At 40.6% G+C, this 19,150-nt stretch overlaps 1 protein-coding gene across 3 annotated transcripts in view; it reads left to right on the forward strand.

Moving 5' to 3' along the window:
- The window catches only part of ABLIM3 (actin binding LIM protein family member 3), a 266,409-nt gene that overhangs the window by 235,332 nt on the left and 11,927 nt on the right, over window positions 1–19,150 (forward strand). Inside the window, exons 12-20 of one of the 3 annotated variants that reach the window (XM_073651326.1) lie at window positions 44–142; window positions 5,345–5,395; window positions 8,310–8,423; window positions 8,894–8,958; window positions 11,054–11,186; window positions 11,967–11,996; window positions 13,647–13,705; window positions 15,204–15,264; window positions 15,682–15,689. In XM_073651326.1, coding sequence (XP_073507427.1) covers window positions 44–142; window positions 5,345–5,395; window positions 8,310–8,423; window positions 8,894–8,958; window positions 11,054–11,186; window positions 11,967–11,996; window positions 13,647–13,705; window positions 15,204–15,264; window positions 15,682–15,689 — 620 coding nt within the window. Of the gene's footprint in view, window positions 1–43; window positions 143–5,344; window positions 5,396–8,309; window positions 8,424–8,893; window positions 8,959–11,053; window positions 11,187–11,966; window positions 11,997–13,646; window positions 13,706–15,203; window positions 15,265–15,681; window positions 15,969–19,150 lie in introns of those variants that run through there. The other 2 variants (XM_073651325.1, XR_012251181.1) reach the window with 2 other exon arrangements.

Below are 19,150 nucleotides of genomic sequence, written 5' to 3' on the forward strand. Positions count from 1 at the left end.
CATTCTTTCTGCCTTTCAATCCACATTCACCTAACTTTTTCAGGCACAGAGAGTGGTCGTAACTCTCCTTATTATAGCCAGGTAGATGTACGTTGTTCTACACCAACCCTTTACCAAGCTCCTCGACATTTTCACGTACCAGGTAGGAAGCAAAGGGGCTATCTGAAAAATAAAAAATCACAAGAGATTATATATAACCCCAATTCCAAAAAATTTGGGATGCTGTGTAATATGTAAAGAAATCAAGAATGCAATGGTTTGTAAATCTCTTGTAGCCATATTTTATTTACAACAGAACATAAGACACATATCAGAAGGTGATTGTTAGACAGTTTCCATTTTATTTGAAAAAATTAACTTATTTAAAAATTCACGGCAGCAACATGTACAGTAAAAAAATGGTACGGGGGCATAGCTAGCATTGTGTAGAATCCCCTCTTTTTTACAACACCCCTCCCTGGAGGTATATATTTGGGAAGTGTGGAGACCATTTGGGATAGGAATGTTATACCATTCTTGTTTGATGTAGGATTATAGCTGCTCAACAGTCTTGGTCCAGGTTCCTGGTACTTTTTTGGTTGTTTTTTCAATTCATAAAGTGCCAAATGTTTTTTATTGGTGAAAGTTCTGGACTGTAGTTGGTCGGTTCTTCACCCGAGCTCTTCTTCTAAAAAGCCATGCTGTTGTGATGGATGCAGTATGTGGTTTAGCACAGTCTTCCTGACATATGCATGGCCTTCTCTGAAATAGACATTATCAGGATGGGAACATATGTGTTCTAACACCTCTATATAATGCTCAGCACTGGGTCACTAGTGTTTATTGATGATGTGACACAGGACAGAAGCAGCCGAATGAATTCTAATGTATTCAGAGCCATACTGCTCAGATCCAGCCAAATGCAGCCAAACTGATTGGTCGTCGTCTCATACTACAGATGGACAATGACCCAAAACAAGACATCAGGCAGTCATTGTCAACAAAGGGTTTTCAACCAAGTACTAGAAATGAACATTTTATTTACAATTATTTAATCTGTCCAATTACTTTTGGTCCCTTTAAAAACAGGGTGGCACATGTTAAGGAGCTGAAACTCCTAAACCCTTCATCCAATTTTAATGTGGATACCCTCAAATGAAAGCTGAAAGTCTGAACTTCAACTGCATCTGAATTGTTTTGTTTAAAATTCATTGTGGTTATGTCTAGAACCAAAATTAGAAAAATGTTGTCTCTGTCCAAATATATATGGACCTAACTGTAAGTCACATGCTTAGTGAAAGGAAGTCCACCTGTGTACAATCGAAGTGTCACATTGTCTGTCAGTATACACACCTTTTCTGAAAGGCCGCAGAGACTGCAACACCATTAAGCAAGAAGCACCACTAACCAAACAGCACCATGAAGACCAAGGGTATCTCCAAACAAGTCAGGGACAAAGTTGTTGAGAAGTACAAGTCAGGGTTGGGGTATAAAAAAAAATATCCCAATCTCTGATGATATCCTGGAGCACCATCAAATCCATGATCATCAAAGGGAAAGAACATTATACCACAACAAACCTGAAAAGAGAGGGCCGCCCACCAAAACTCTCAGCCTGGGCAAAGAGGACATTAATCAGAGAGGTTGCACAGAGACCAAAGGTAACCCTGAAGGAGCTGCAGAGTTCCCAATCAGAGACTGGAGTATCTGTCCATACGACCACAATAAGTCGTACACTCCATAGCGGTGGCCTTTATGGAAGAGTGGGCATAAAAAAAGCCTATACTTACACACAAAAATTGTAAGGCTCGTTTTGAGCTTGCCAAAAGACATGTGGGCCACTCCCCAAATGTATGGAGAAAGGTGCTGTGGTCAGATGAGACCAAAATTTAACTTTTTGGCCACCAAGGTAATTTGGCCACCAAGGTAAACTCTATGGCGCCAAACCAACACAGCTCATCACCCCAAGATCACCAAAAATGCCAGTTGCCAGATGTGGAAAGCTCATAGAGACTTATCCAAGCAACTTGCAGCTGTAATTGCCGCAAAAAGATGCTCTACAAAGTACTGACTTTAGGGGTGTGAATAGTTATGCACAATGAAGTTTTCAGTTATTTTGTCTTATGTGTTTTTTGCTTCAGAATAAAAAGAAAACCAAATGTTCACAGTTGTAGACATGTTCTTTACATGAACTGATGCAAAGCCTCAAAAAAAAACTGTGAAATTCCAGGTTGTTAGGAGGCAAAACACAAAAAATGCCAAGGGGGTGAATACTTCCACAAGCCACTGTATATACAGTCATGGCCGAAAATGTTAGCTCTCCTGAAATTACTCCAGAAAATGAAGTATTCCTCCCAGAAAATTATTGCAATTACACGTTTTGTTATACATATATTTACTTCCTTTGTGTGTATTGGAACAACACAAAAAAAACAGAGAAAAGAAGGCAAATTGGACATAATTTCACACAAAACTCCAAAAATACTGTAGGTTGGACAAAATTGTTGGTATCCTCAACTTAATATTTGGTTGCACACTCTTTGGAATAAATAACTGCAATCAGTCGCTTCCTATCACCATCAAAAAGCTTCTTACACCTCTCAACTGGAATTTTGGACCACTCTTCTTTTGCAAACTGCTCCAGGTCTCTCATATTGGAAGGGTGCCTTCTCCCAACAGCAATTTTAAAATCTCTCAACAGGTGCTTAATGGGATTTAGATCCGGACTTATTGCTTCAGAACTCTCCAGCGTTATGTTTCCATCCATTTCTGGGTGCTGCTTGAAGTATTTTTGGGGTCATTGTCCTTCTGGAAGACCCATGACTTAGGACGCAAATCCAGCTTTCTGACACTAGATATTACATTGTGACCTAAAATTCTTTTGTAATCTGCAGATTTTATGATGACTTGCACACAGTCAAGGCACCCAGTGCCAGAGGCAGCAAAACAACCCCAAAACATCTTTGAACCTCTACCATATTTGACTGTAGGTACCGTGTCTTTTTCTTTGTATGCCTCATTCCATTTTCGCTAAACAGTAGAATGATGTGCTTTACCAAAAAGCTGTATCTTGGTCTCATCTGTCCACAAGACGCTTTCCCAAAAGAATTTTGGCTTATTCACATACATTTTGGCAAACTGCAGTCTAGCTTTTTATGTCCCTGTGACAGCAGCGGTGGGGTTCTACTTGGTCTCCTGCCATAGTGTTTCATTTAATTCAAATGTCGACGGATAGTTTGCGCTGATACTGATGCACCCTGAGCCTGCAAGACATCTAGAATTTCTTTGGAACTTGATAGGGGCTGCTTATCCACCATCTGGACTATCCTGCCTTGCAACTTTTCATCAATTTTTCTCTGCCATCCACGTCCAGGGAAATTACCTACAATGTCATGGGATGTAAAATTCTTGATTATGTTGCACACTGTGGACAAAAGAACATCAAGATCTCTGGAGATGGCCTTGTAACCTTGAGATTGTTGATATTGTTCAACTATTTTGGTTCTCAAGTCCTCAGACAGTTCTCTTCTCCTCTTTCTGTTCTCCATGTTTAGTGTGACACACACAGACAGACAATACAAAAATTGAGTCAACTTCTCCCCTTTTTATCTGCTTTCAGGTATGATTTTCATATTGCCCACACCTGTGACTTGCCACAGGTGAGTTTGAACAAGCATCACATGCTTGAAACAAAATTGTTTACTCACAGTTTTGGAAAGGTGCCAACAATGATTTCTGGAAGAATTCCTAGGCCTTTTGGTAACCCTGTCCCAAATTGTTTAGGATGTGTTGCTGCTATTAATTTCTAAATGTGTTAATTTTTTTCAAATAAAATGGAAAAATGTCTAACTTACAATTTCTAATGTGTTCTATATTCTATTGTGAAGAAAATATGGCTATAAGAGATTTCCAACTCATTGCATTCTTGTTCTTTTTACATTTTATACAGTGTTACAACTTTTTGGGAATTGGGGTATAACTAAAGAGTGATCATAATCTGAAGAATAAAACACAAATGACAAGTTTCTATAAAAAGCATAGCTTCAAAGGAAGTGGGTCACCCCTAAAACGTTAAATAAACTACTTCTACAGGTAGGTAGTGGACTGAGCTCCAATAAAAATCATACCTGTAGTATAGATTTTAGAGGTTTAGTTGCCAGAAAAAAAAACAATTTATTGTGTATACAAAAGAAGGGGTTTCGGGGCACCATTGGCATAGCTGATTGCACCCCTTCAATTTGCATAATGAGCACTTGGTCATATTTTGATTGACAGAGCTAAAGTGAATGCTGCCTGAACTGAATCAGTGGCTCTGCACCTACGCAGTGACACTGTAGTAACCCAGCTGTGTTTAATGTCAGTGTCTGTTCTCATCGCTGGCTCCTGTTTGCTGTACAGTACTCAGTGTTGGCACAGGAGCCTGCAATGGGTGTATACACTGACACTTCTGCAGTATCAGTGTGTGCTCTTATTGGTGGCTTATTGAGAGCCCGCAATGACACTATGTGAGCATAGCTGCAGTGTCTGTAACCAACCACTGATTGAGCTCATGGAGCGTTCCCTTGAGTTCTGTCAGTCAACATATGACAAAGTGCTTAGTATGCAAATTGAGGGGGCGTAATGGCGCACTGAGCCCTTGGCCACACCAAGGGTACTCTGAAGCTCCCTAATTTGCATACAAGTTAAATCGTTTTTTTTTTCTGACAACTAAACCACTAAATTAGCATTTTGAGGGTGGGTTTAAGTAGATAGATGGATGGATAGATAGATAGATAGATAGATAGATAGATAGATAGATAGATAGATAGATAGATAGATAGATAGCTCAATGGGCTGAATAAAATTGGAAGAAGAAAGTCATCCTAGTCCAAAGGTTGTAATTAGCAGTGAAGCCCAGCACCATTGAATTGAATTGGGCTGAGCTGCAAGTACTAGACACAACCCCTGGACAAGATTGATGCAGTTTCTGGAAAAAAGATTGCATAATATTTTCTTGTTTCATACAACCCTTTAGTTAACATGGATAGATATCACCTATGCATGTTGGCCTATGGTCTTGACGTTTCCTTCCAGCACAGTGCCACTTCCTTCACAACTTCTTCATTACCTTCACAATAGAATTGTCACATTGTCCCTGTAACTTTATGATCAGACAGAAAAGCCTTGATTGAACATTGTTCTTGTCTCATCTTACTCCTGTTTTTCCTCTAACTCATCTTGGCTTCTCCCTGTTGTCATGTCATGCCTCTGTCTCTTGTGATCGGTGTCTCCTGAACTCCCCCTCTATTCTGTACACTCCCTCTTTCACTTTTCCTCCTGTCTTTTTCCTCCCTCTTTCCGTCTTCCTTTTCCTCTCTCCTCACAGCTGCCGCCGAAAGTAACATATATCGGAAGCCTCCCATCTATAAGCGTCATGGTACTGTGTAGTCCCTTTATGCATGCTACACCTTGCCGTATCCCTTGCATTGCAGTGCTTAGTCATTGCTGCACTACCTGCATATATGGCAAGGATGCATGTCTGTTTAGATTCAAACTATGTATATATTGCATGGTTAACATGGGTTTAGTACAATGCATGAGGTAAGAAGCATGATAAGGTTTGCGTACCTAAATAATAAACCCATTTGATTAACCATGAAATGCTTTATTATTGCATCTGCCATTAGTTTGCAGAGTAATAAATACAATATGTAACTAGAATAAAGTTTGGAAAGGCGTTTTGCTGTAGTATTGTATTTGTAGAGTAGTTCATGACTGCTTTTATGATCAACTGGTTCAAGGAGTGCTAAACCATAAAACTATTGAATGGCACCAATACTTCTGTAAGATGCCTTACAGGGGTGGACAAGTTTGAAGAACGCAAGAGTGTAACAAAACTTTGAAAAGATTTTTGGAATATTTTAGCCTTTCTGATGCACTGTTGATCAAAGTGGGTCTAGGTCCACTCCTGATACCCCGATAGATTGATCAAACCACCAGGAAGAAGCACTCAGCTCATGAGATGTACATTCGAATGTCTATGGGCCAATGTTCAGTCTATGGATCCCTCTTGATCTACCCACAAATTGTGCATCTTACTGACAAGTGGCTGCCAGATACCTCTGGTGGCAGTTTGTCTCCCTTGAAATTCAACGTGCCCAATCCCTTTTTTACCAAACATCACCCATTGAATGGACACTGGATCCTACCGAAATTGATTTTGATTTAGTAACCCTTGATCCAGGATTTTAGCCATGTCTTAACCACTGATCCTTTCCTCCCAGTACCAGTTTCTTCCACATACCTTCAGTAATAAGGCTGATGTTATCATGGAGGATTTATAGTGGCTGACAGCCAATGTATCAAAACTATACAATGGGCTCCTTCTTTGGTAAAAGCAAATCTATGCAAAGAAATGAAACAGCAAATTCCTGCAAAGCCGGTGAAATATTTCAATGCCCTGCAGTGTGTCATGGTTTAGAACTGCTTGCCAGTAGAGAGCCTGGTGAAAGAGAAGTTATGTGTCTTTATTGCCCGTGGGTGGTCGTGATGAAGGTGTTGTCATGAATAAAACACATAAGTGTGACCACTGACAGATCTCTAAACGCTGTGTTGCTGTCTCTTCTCTCCCACCTCTCCCTTGTCTCTGACGGGCCGGCTCTGTGTCATGCTGTAAGTAAGAGCTTTATTCCTTTTCTCTGTGGGAAGCATGGCTGTTGTCTAGCCACTTACTTACACATATGCCGACCACTGCAGAACATAGCCACTTCCTCAGCATCCTCCCTCTGCATGCATGCCTGCTGTTCTCAACCATACAAGTCCACTTCTTCATCTGTCTGTGCTTTCTGCGTCTCTACAGATATATACTGCATATGTGAACTATTCTTGATATAGTTTTATTTTCAAGTGTATTAATAAGGGGCATAGCAAGGGGGAAGGCTGGCAGGTATGAACGCTGGGTATTGGGTGCAAATATGAGGCACCAAGAGCCCCTCTGCATGGAGCAGGTTATTTAGATACAAGGTAACACAGCAAACTGAATCTTTGCCCTTATTAAAAAAAGAGTCTCTGTATTATGTTGTAGGAAATGCAACATTTCGGCATGATCTTTATGCCAACCATTGCTCAATGTGGTATCACACAGGTTGCATGATGTGACTTTTATGGAGCCTAATTCCAATAATTCCATTGTGTATGATGCAAAGCCAGCACGCAACGGTCATGGTCAGGCTAGATTTGATTGGAATGCATCGATCATGGGACAGGAAAGTGATGTGCATATGGTTCATGTACAGCTCTCTGACGGCTTGCTTTTTGCATAACAAGCTGTAGTTAGTATTGGCACCATTTTTGATTCATACCATCTTTTGATCACTTTTTATTTCATGTTTTTGTGAGGTGGGATGAAGCAAAACAGCAATCCTGGCATTGCTTTTTCAATTTTATTTTTGCAGCCTCCACCGTGTGGAATAAATAATAATATAGCTTTATGTGGGTCATAATGGACCCGGCCATATCAAATATGTGTCATTTTAAGAAACGCTTATTTTTTTCCGTATTCAATATTTTTTTTTATTGGTAAAATTGGAGTTTTGGGGAGACTGTTTTTACTTTCTTACTAGTTTCCAAGGTGAAATTAACTTGCAATCCTATGATCACATAGTTAATACACTGCACTACTTGTGTAATGAAGTGCATTATCTTATCGTATAAGTATTTGACTGACAGATTGCCTGCATCTAGTGGAATCTGATAGGTGGCAGACCTGGAGGCCAAAGCAACCCATCAGCACCCTGCAGTCGCCCTGTACGGATTCCGATGGGCTGCCAGAAGGAGTGCTCTTCCTCTGTCAAACTCCTCATAGGGTGCTTTCACTATTGACAGTGACATATGAGGGGCTCAAATGCTGGGATCAGTGATAATACCAACTTTAGTAGTTACAGCTGGAACCTGGCTGTGTGCAAAGCAGTCATCAAAGCAAAAGGTGTCTACTTTGAAGAACCTAGAATATAAGACATATTTACAGTTGTGTCACACTTTTTTGTTAAGTATATAATTCCACATGTGTTAATTCATAGTTTTGATGCCTTCAGTGTGAATGTACAATTTTCATAGTCATGAAAATACAGAAAAATCTTTAAATGAGAAGGTGTGTCCAAACTTTTGGTCTGTACTGTACATATTTGACATATCTATGGTCAAAGTAGAGAAAACTGCAACCAGAGCGTGCCATTACAGTACCATTAAAGATCTGAAAAGAAGTTTCTTATTGTTACATTGATCTTACAAGTTTAACAAGTTCTGCCCAATGTGATTATTTTCTGTGTTTACATCAGATGATCCCAATGAAGCAACGAAAAGCAAAACAAGTGATGACCTTGTGCAATCTTCAAAATATCTGCCTTCGTATTCTCCAGATCCTTATTACCAGTCAGAGCCTGAGTATTGGATGTACTCACCAAAGAGTAAGCCACATCTTCAGCATTCTGGAGGTGCAGGGATAGTATTGGCCTTGTGTACTGAACTCTTATAAGCAGTAGATTTTATTTGTATTATTATTATTTAGGTTATTATTTATCATTATGATTTTCACTGGATTCCAACTTGAAAAAAATTGGAGAAGCTCATGGAATCCTACAAAAGCACTTGTGATTAAAGTAACAGAAAACCAAGAATTGACATGTGGACACTAATTGTCGACTAATATGTCAACAATATGTTACCTAATAATAAGATTAGACTATAGAGACTGTTCCACTATATAATCCTTGTATTACCCTGAGCCCCTATTAGATCTGTTGTGTTAGGAACAGCTTGGAGCGGTTGTCCCATTATATGTTGTGTACAAGTCACAATTGACGCCATTGTTTTACAGTTTCTAAAAACAAAGCTGCAGTACAAAAGTTTATTATACTCTTCCTCATTTGTTCCGCAGTGCCTCGAGCACGGAGGTTCTCCTCTGGAGGAGAGGAGGACGGTTTTGATCGAAGCATGCATAAGGTATTATTGGTGTTAAACATCAAAATATGTTTTGTAGTTTGTTTAAAATTGTGTAATACTGTATAAGAGTCTGTGCACACGTTTGGGTTTGTGCATTTTTGTCACGTATTTCTGCGCAGATTGTCACAAAACCTAAAGGATTTCCTAGTACCAGCAAAGTGAATACGTTTCCTGAAGTCTCATGCACACGTTGCTTATTTTTTCCTTGCAGATTTGCAGCAGATTTATATCTGCAGAATGTCAATTCTTTCAGCGTTTTTGTTGGAGATTTCACCCATATTAATGAATGGGAAAAACAAATGCAAAAAATGGATCAAAAACATGTGAAAAAACAGTATTTTATGCTGCGTTTTTCCTGCCCACACATCAGGATTTGCCGCAGAGTTTTCTTCTGCAAATACTGAACTTGTGTACATACTTTTCGTAGGGCTAGTTTTTAGAATATGGGCATAGCTTTCTTTTTCTCCTTGAATTCTTGTGCTGCCATTTTCTATTTTGATCCCTGGCGCCACCACACTATCATACTAATTGCATTAATTCTTCCTTCAATGGCCTCACTGTTGATACTTTTCTTCCTTTTGATGAAAATCCATTAAATGGTGACATCCACTCATGGTCTTATGAAAATGAATGAGATACTGATCTTGATTGAGTATTATCAACAAAAAGTTTTCAAACACACACTACTAGTCTAGGAGTCCAGCCACCGCTGATAGACAATAGAGGTGTTCAGTAACTCAGGCAACAATCAGTAAACTATAAAATTAAAAATCCCTCTGGAGAGGATTTTGTACTAAGAAAGAAACTGTGACGTTGCTTGTTTTTACTAGCACTTTGCAATTTGAACCATTTATGAATATGAGACAGGCCTTTTAAAGGGAACCTGTCACCAGGTTTGACCAATATGAGATATAGCCACCACCTTTCAGCCCTCATATACAGCATTCTATAATGCTGTATATAAGCCCCTGATCCGACCTGCACACCAGAAAAAGAGCTTTTATTATACTCACCTGGGGGGGCGGTCCGGTCCAAGGGGTGTCGCTCGCATTGGTCCAGCACTTCCTTTATACTTGCGTTGCCGTCCTCCTTCTTGCTTTGTGTGTTTGACGCGTCCCTACGTCATCCACACTGTCTCTTTAACATTGTGCTCCTGTGCAGGAGTACTTCTCTGCTTTGTTGAGAGCAGATCAAAGTACTGCAGTGTGCAAGCACCAGGAAAGGTCAAAGATACCCGGCGCATGTGCACTGTAGCACTTTACTCTGCCCTAGCCAGGGTAGAGAAGTACGCCTGCGCAGGAGCGCGACGCCGGGAGACTGTGTGGATGATGTACAGGACTCGTCATACACACAAATCAAGAAGGAGGACGGTATCACAGAAGAAGGGAAGCGCCGGACCAGGATGAGCGACGCCCCACGGACCGGACCGCCCTCCGGTATAGAATGCTGTATATGAGGGCTGAAAGGTGGTGGCCATATCTCATAACCTGGTGACAGGTTCCCTTTAAAGGCTTTCAAACACGTCATAAAACAATTGTTTTGTAGTCAGCCATCTGCTGTGGCATATCAACACCTCCTTCATTCCTAGTAACTGACCATTTTAAGTCATCTTCACTGGGGGAGAGAGAAGCACAATCTCTCTGGTTTGAATAAAATAGGTTTTACATTAAAAATTACTTTAAATGAAAGGGATTTTCCGGTCCACAAGTTATGTTATTAATGTCTGATAGATGCGGGTCCCACCTCTGGGACATGCACTTATCTTAGGGCCCTGTCTCATTCCTCCAGGAATAAAGAGGTGGCAATGCATGGAAGGCTCTCTCCATTCTTTTCTTTAGGAGTCCAGAACAAGCATGCTAATGTCTTCATTCACAATGGTATGACATGGGACCCATTTGTTGATGCAGGTGCAAGTCCCAGAGGGACGCACATGTATAGGACATTTATGGCATATCTTGTAAGAATAATATCCTTTAACGGTAATAACAAAACTGAACTTTATCGCACATCACTTTTAATAGTAGGAACCCAGAACTGTTTGTCTTCTGCAGTCACTCATTGTATATAATTAAACCAAATATATCTCATTTACTAGCTCCAGGGAGGAATTGGGCGGATGATTCTGAAAGAGGAAATGAAGGCTCGGTCATATGTTGATCCCTGGACCCCTCCTCGAAGTTCGGCAGGCAGCAAAGAAGCTCTGCACAATATTGGCTATGACAATGGATGTAAGAGAAAACTTAAAGGATTATGCCATAAAGCTGTAGAATGGATTGCACTGGAGATCACAGTAACTTTTAATGCAGTGCTGTCATCTGTCATAGGGAACAGTTCAAGTAATTTAATCATATTTATGTCCTTTGGTTCTGGCTGTTCTGCTGTAAGTGCCGTTATTATCAGGAGTCGTGTGGAACTCTGATGTCGGAAGAGTTTTATGGATTCAGGCTCCCATACCTAAATGGTGTAATGTAATCACATACTCTGACACTCTAATTTATAAAAATTGTTTTTTAAGATGGTAGGAGAACATCTCCTATCCCATATCTGTAAAAGTAGTCTTCCTCAACTCCGATCCTCAGGAGCCACCAACAGGTCATGTTTTCCGGATTTCCTTAGTATTGCCCAGGTGATAGGACAGGCAAGAATTCCAACACATGTGCAATACTAAGGAAATCCTGAAAACATGGCCTGTTGTTGGCTCCTGAGGACCGGAGTTGGAGAACACTGCTGTAGAGCAAAGTTTGATAACTGAAGAACAATGGCCTGCAATTATTTTTATTGGGTGGGCCGGGAAGGGTCAGGGGAAACCAGAGGAAAGGAAAAATGGCAATGAATAGTCAAAGTAAATTTTCATACATGTATAAGCCAATGAACAGTGCTGAAGATTGAAGATAGTGATTTGTCTTCTATTATTATGTCATTATTGGATCTTTTCCTCAATTGTTTATGGAGCAAAGACCTCCAGTAGCATTGCAGGGGAAAATAAAGCTTATGATTTTGTCTTACAGCTCCCAATAAGTGTTACCTTGCAGACAGCGGTGAGTACATGTGATCACCTTCACTGATACCCTTATATCCATGTGAAAATCTACATATATAGAATTCAGAAGAACAAGTACAGTATATCAGGAATAACAGCCACCAACTTGTGACTTCTGATGTGTAGTCATTCCGCTGTTATTCAGGGCATTTTAAATAAAAAATTGGTTTAACAGATTAATAATTCCAGCCATTTTTGCACACTGAAAAGCAATGAAGGATGTAAAAAATTAGAAAAATCCTTATGCTCACTTCACCGCTCACCTCTACTGCTCCTCACTGCTTGCTGTGTGGTTCCTTTCATCTCTGTTGTGTTACATCTCCGGCCCTCTATTTACTTTAAGCCGGGGCTTCTGGGCACAAGCAGGCTTGTTAACTATGCATACGCATTGACCTCTGGGACCTGCTACCTGAAGTTGCAGCCCGGTGTTCACTCTAGACCAGGACTTTCAGCCTGCTCGTGACCGAAAGTCCTGGCCTAGAGTGAATAGCTGGCTGGAGATGTGGCGGAGGAGAGGACAGCAGACAGGGAACATCAAGAGTGGCAGGAGAGGTGAGTAACAGTCAAAAGGTTAAAAAGAAGAAAAAACATGCTCACCTTTCCGGTCTTTGCCTGCTGCCCACTATCCAAGTCTCCCCACCTCCATTGTATCACATCTCTGGCCCAGTGTTCACTCTAGGCCAGGACTCCAGGTCGCAAGTAGACCCCGGAGCATGTGCAGTGAACTTTGGGACCTACTCGTGGCCAGAAGCCCTGGCATACAATGAACACCAGGCCAGAGATGTGATGCAACGCAGGCACAGAGAACTGGACAGCAGGCAGGGGGCACAGGGGGCGGCCGGAGAGGTGAGCCTGATGTGAGTGAGCTTTTTTTCTTTTTAACCTTTTGCCAGCCTTCTACTGCTCAGCAAGAACTGGTAAATTTGCACAGAGTGAATTACAAAAAAATCTGTATTCTCTAGAACACTTTTTTTGTGTAAAATTCAAGTAGAATTCAATTCCACCCTAATAAATTCGTCCATATCTAATCCCAATATCTTCTGTAGGCATGGCTGTAGCATATTCTTTAACTATTGAGTCAGTCAACCTGACTGATTTTCACTTATTGAAGATGAAACTGAAGGAAGACAAACAAACCAGAAGCAACTCTAAATACCTATAGTAGTCCAGACTTCAGACAGTTTTTGAACGCAGTGTATTTGCGTCCAAGTATTAAAACTTATGCTCGTATTTATAATTATCTTAGTTCATCCAATTACTTTTGAGAATGTGAAAATGAAGTGACTATGTAAAATATGGCTGTAATTCCTAAATGGTTGAGAGTCTACACTTTAGTTACTTCTTAATTGCCTTGTTTGAAATCCATGTAGGTATGTTATTTTTTATTTATTCATATAGAACAAGTTTTCATTTCATCTGACCAATTTTGTGTTATTAAGAATTAAAAAAAAACGTAATAACTAAATAATATGAATACGCTATACACTACTTATGTACGGTACTGGACAGAAGATAACATGAAAAATGTCAATAAGTCACTAAAACATCACAATATTAAGCACATGCATAAATATTATTATGTATTAGACATATGCATTAATATATTTCTGTGTTATTGTAACTAATATAAGCATTCTGGTTTTTCCAGATCCCTTGATCTCTAAATCTGCCTCGCTTCCTGCATACCGGAGAAATGGACTTCATAGGGTACAGTACACAATATCTTTTGGGAGAAGTAAATAACTGAATCTTTGGCCACGTAATAACACGTTCAGTATTTGGTCAGTATTTTACATCATTATTTGTAAGCAAAAATCAGGAGTGGAACAATCAGAGGAAAAGTATAATAGAAACACGTCACCACTTCTGTATTTATCACCCACTCCTGGTTTTGGCTTTCAAATACTGATGTAAAATACTGACCGAATACTGAACATGTGAATGTAGTCTTACACTTTGGCCACGTTCACACATTCAGTATTTGGTCAGTATTTGACATCAGTATTTGAAAGCCAAAACCAGGAGTGGGTGATAAATACAGATGTGGTGACGTGTTTCTATTATACTTTTCCTCTCATTGTTCTTCTGCTGATTTTGGCTTACAAGTACTGATGTAAAATACTGAACGTGTGAACGTGGCCTAAGTCCTAAACACACTGGGGGTGATTCATCATAGTGTCTTTGAATAAATTGATGTGCTAAATTTATCAAGGTGGTAGCACGGTCTTCCTCTTCCTTTACGTGGTTTCTAATGAAGAACTACTGGATGCCACATGCTATATAATTTGGCTACTATGGCAGCTGGGGGTCTGCTAAAGTCATGATCCTAGTCATTCCATCCTGGTACTCCTATGAAGCTAAGACCACGGCCCCACTATCAGTATTCGGTCAGTATTTTTTCTCAGGAGTGGGAGCGAAAACCAGGTGAGGAATAATTAGAGAAAAGGTATAATAGAAACAAGTCACCAATTCTGCATTTATCACCCACTCCTGGTTTTGGCTCCCACTCCTGAGAAAAAATACTGACCAAATACTGACCAAATACTGATAGTGGGGCCATGGCCTAAGCCGTTGGCTGGGCTTCAGAGGATATCAGTGAACTGACATTTGTAAAAGTCAGGTATTTAAAAATATAACAGTATTTATCCCACACCAGGATTGCGGTTTTTCGGTTATCTTGCCTCCCCAAAGAATGGGATAAAAAGTAATCAAAAAGTTATATGCTACTCAAAGTAGTACCAATAAAGCTAACTTGCCTCACTTCACTCCATCAGCAGAGATATAAAAAACGTATGGGTCTTGGAGAAAATGACAAGACAAACCCAATGTTTTTCTTACAAAGTTCTTAATTTTTAAAAGCAGCACAATACTAAAATACTACTTCTACTACTAACAATAGTAGTAAAAATAAAAATAATAATATGTAAAATTGGTATCTCCATAATCTTACTGAGCTGCAGAATCATTTAACCAGGCACCATGAACAATATAAAAACAAGCCCCATCCACCCCTAAGAAAAAATGGCAGAATTTGTGTTTTTTCACTATTTCACCCTACTTTAATTTTTTTTTACGTTATATGGTAAATTGAATGGTGTCATTCAACACTAGCCCTCATATGGCTATGTTGATGGAAAATACAAAGTTATTCCATTTTTCCCAATTTAAAACTGCTTTCTAATTACTATACATGTTTTTCTTACAGCCACCCAGCACTGATCTTTTCCATTACGATAGTGCCAATGCTGTCAACTGGGGCATGAGAGGTAATTATCATCGTATTCTATACTTCCAGCTTAAGGGCCTTTCTCATATGCATAAAGAAGAAAAGGCGTAGACTGAGGTGATAGGAGGGGGTCATATCAGGACATTTAGAGCAAATGCAAACCAGTAATATCCTAATATGAGGTAAAGGGTTAAACTGGATGTGCTATAATGTAGATCATAGGCACAAAGTTTTACATATTAATGGTCTGTTCATAAAAATGAATGGAAGAATTAATCTTGAGCATGACTGAAAAGTAATATAAACCTATTTCTAGAGCATCCCATCATATGAATAATTAAAGAAGTACTCTGCGTATTGGACAAGATGTTATATACCAGTTCCACATCTTACATTAATAATTTGTTTCTGCGTGAATGGTCAGTGAGTTACCACATCTTATTCTTCTTTATTGTAGAGTACAAGGTGAGAAAACCTACATTTTCTTGGTGGATAGACCTGTTCCAATGCAATGGGCCATTACTGATCACCAGATGAACCTCCTTGTCCTGCTTTCATGTCCAATCAACCGGAATTCCAAGGACTTTCATCATTTTCTGAATGATAATCTATATTATTTTAGCCTTACACCTAAATTTCCTTTGTGGCTGATTTGTTCACTGAATCGTGATCTGAACATTAACTCTATATTAAAGATGTTTTCCAAGAATGTAATAAAATAACCCCTTTCACACAATTCTAACTGCAGTCCATCCTAGTCACGTGTCAGGACAGGCAACAGCCTGAAGACATACAGTTCATGAGACCTGTGTCTCAACTGACAGAAGAGCTGTATCTTAAGCACACGTACCGTATAGCTGCCAGAGAAGGGCAAATAAATAATAAATCTTCCTCTTTTGACTGTGCACAGAGGACTGAGCCTGGAGAAAAAAAATGTCTGGGCCAAGGATAATATTAAATTCTTCTGATGTCAGACTCACCACCCTTCTCCTCGGCTTACTAAGGTATGTGTGCTTAGGATCCAGCGCCACTGTCAGATGAGACACAGATCTCATGATCAGTGTTTCTTCAAGCTGCAGCCCATCCTGACATGTGACTAGGACAGGCTGCCATTTAAATTTCATGACAGGGGTCATTTTATTACATTCTTGGAGAACCCCTTTAATTAAAGGATAGAATCTCTTGTTTTTTGTCTCTATCTATCTATCTATCTGATTTATATACACTGCTCAAAAAAATAAAGGGAACACTTAAACAACAGAATATAACTCCAAGTAAATCAAACGTCTGTGAAATCAAACTGTCCACTTAGGAAGCAACACTGATTGGCAATCAATTTCACATGCTGTTGTGCTAATGGAATAGACAATAGATGAAAATTATTGGCAATTATCAAGACACCCTCAATAAAGGAGTGGTTCTGCAGGTGGGGACCACAGACCACATCTCAGTACCAATGCTTTCTGGCTGATGTTTTGGTCACTTTTGAATGTTGGTTGTGCTTTCACACTCGTGGTAGCATGAGATGGACTCTACAACCCACAGAAGTTGCTCAGGTAGTGCAGCTTATCCAGGATGGCATATCAATGCGAGCTGTGGCAAGAAGGTTTGCTGTGTCTGTCAGCTTAGTCTCCAGAGGCTGGAGGCGCTACCAGGAGACAGGCAAGTACACCAGGAGATGTGTAGGGGGCCGTAGGAGGGCAACAACCCAGCAGCAGGACTGCTACCTCCGCCTTTGTGCAAGGAGGAACAGGAGGAGCACTGTCAGAGCCCTGCAAAATGACCTCCAGGAGGCCACAAATGTGCATGTGTCTGCACAAACGGTTAGAAACCGACTCCATGAGGGCCCGATGTCCACAGATGGGGGTTGTGCTCACAGCCCAACACCGTGCAGGACGCTTGGCATTTGCCACAGAACACCACTGGCGCCCTGTGCTCTTCACAGATGAAAGCTGGTTCACACTGAGCACATGTGACAGAGTCTGTAGACGCCGTGGAGAGCGATCTGCTGCCTGCAACATCCTTCAGCATGACCGGTTTGGCAGTGGGTCAGTAATGGTGTGGGGTGGCATTTCTTTGGAGGGCCGCACAGCCCTCCATGTGCTCGCCAGAGGTAGCCTAACTGCCATTAGGTACCGAGATGAGATCCTCAGACCCCTTGTGAGACCATATGCTGGTGCGGTTGGCCCTGGGTTCCTCCTAATGCAGGACAATGCCAGACCTCATGTGGCTGGAGTGTGTCAGCAGTTCCTGCAAGATGAAGGCATTGAAGCTATGGACTGGCCCGCCCATTCCCCAGACCTGAATCCGATTGAGCACATCTGGGACATCATGTCTCGCTCCATCCACCAACGTCACGTTGCACCACAGACTGTCCAGGAGTTGGCGCATGCTTTAGTCCAGGTCTGGGAGGAGATCCCACAGGAGACCATCCACAACCTCATCAGGAGCATGCCCAGGCATTGTAGGAAGGTCATACAGGCACGTGGAGGCCACACACAATACTGAGCCTCATTTTGACTTGTTTTAAGGACATTACATCAAAGTTGGATCAGCCTGTAGTGTGTTTTTCCACTTTAATTTTGGGGGTGACGCCAAATCCAGGCCTCCATTGGTTAAAAATTTGATTTCCATTGATGATTTTTGTGTGATTTTCAGCACATTCAACTTTGTACAGAACTAAGTATTCAATGAGAATATTTCATTCATTCAGATCTAGGATGTGTTACAGTCATATGAAAAAGTTTGGGCACCCCTATTAATCTTAAGCTTAATGTTTTATAAAAATTGGTGTTTTTGCAACAGCTATTTCAGTTTGATATATGTAATAACTGTTGGATACAGTAATGTTTCTGCCTTGAAATGAGGTTTATTGTACTAACAGAAAATGTGCAATCTGCATTCAAACAAAATTTGACAGGTGCATAAGTATGGGCACCTCACCAGAAAAGTGACATTAATATTTAGTAGATCCTCCTTTTGCAAAAATAACAGCCTCTAGTCGCTTCCTGTAGCTTTTAATGAGTTCCTGGATCCTGGATGAAGGTATTTTTGACCATTCCTCTTTACAAAACAATTCCAGTTCAGTTAAGTTTGATGGTCGCCGAGCATGGACAGCCTCTTCAAATGATCCCACAGATGTTCAATGATATTCAGGTCTGGGGACTGGGATGGCCATTCCAGAACATTGTAATTGTTCCTCTGCATGAATGCCTGAGTAGATTTGGAGCGGTGTTTTGGATCATTGTCTTGCTGAAAGATCCATCCACTGCGTAACTTCAACTTTATCACTGATTCTTGAACACTATTGCCAAGAATCTGCTGATACTGAGTGGAATCCATGCGTCCCTCAACTTTAACAAGATTCCCAGTGCCGGCATTGACCACACAGCCCCAAAGCATGATGGAACCTCCACCAAATTTTACTGTGGGTAGCAAGTGTTTTTCTTGGAATGCTGTGTTTTTTTGCCACCATGCATAACGCCTTTTTGTATGACCAAACAACTCAATCTTGGTTTCATCAGTCCACAGGACTTTCTTCCAAAAAGAAATAGGCTTCTTCAAATGTGCTTTTGCATACCTCAGCCGACTCTGTTTGTGCGTACTTGCAGAAACTGCTTCTTTCGCATCACTCTCCCATACAGCTTCTCCTTGTGCAAAGTGCGTTGTATAGTTGACCGATGCACAGTGACACCATCTGCAGCAAGTTGATGCTGCAGCTCTCTGGAGGTGGTCTGAGGATTATCCTTGACTGATCTCACCATTCTTCTTCTCTGCCTTTCTGATGTTTTTCTTGTCCTGCCACTTCTGGCCTTAACAAGAACTGTCCCTATGTTCTTCCATTTCCTTACTATGTTCCTCACAGTGGAAACTGACAGGTTAAATCTCTGAGACAGCTTTTTGTATCCTTCCCCTGAACAACTATG

Source organism: Phyllobates terribilis, unplaced genomic scaffold, assembly GCF_046119375.1.
Source record: "Phyllobates terribilis strain yellow unplaced genomic scaffold, ASM4611937v1 Scaffold_11__3_contigs__length_659146591, whole genome shotgun sequence".
Lineage (NCBI taxonomy): Eukaryota > Metazoa > Chordata > Amphibia > Anura > Dendrobatidae > Phyllobates > Phyllobates terribilis.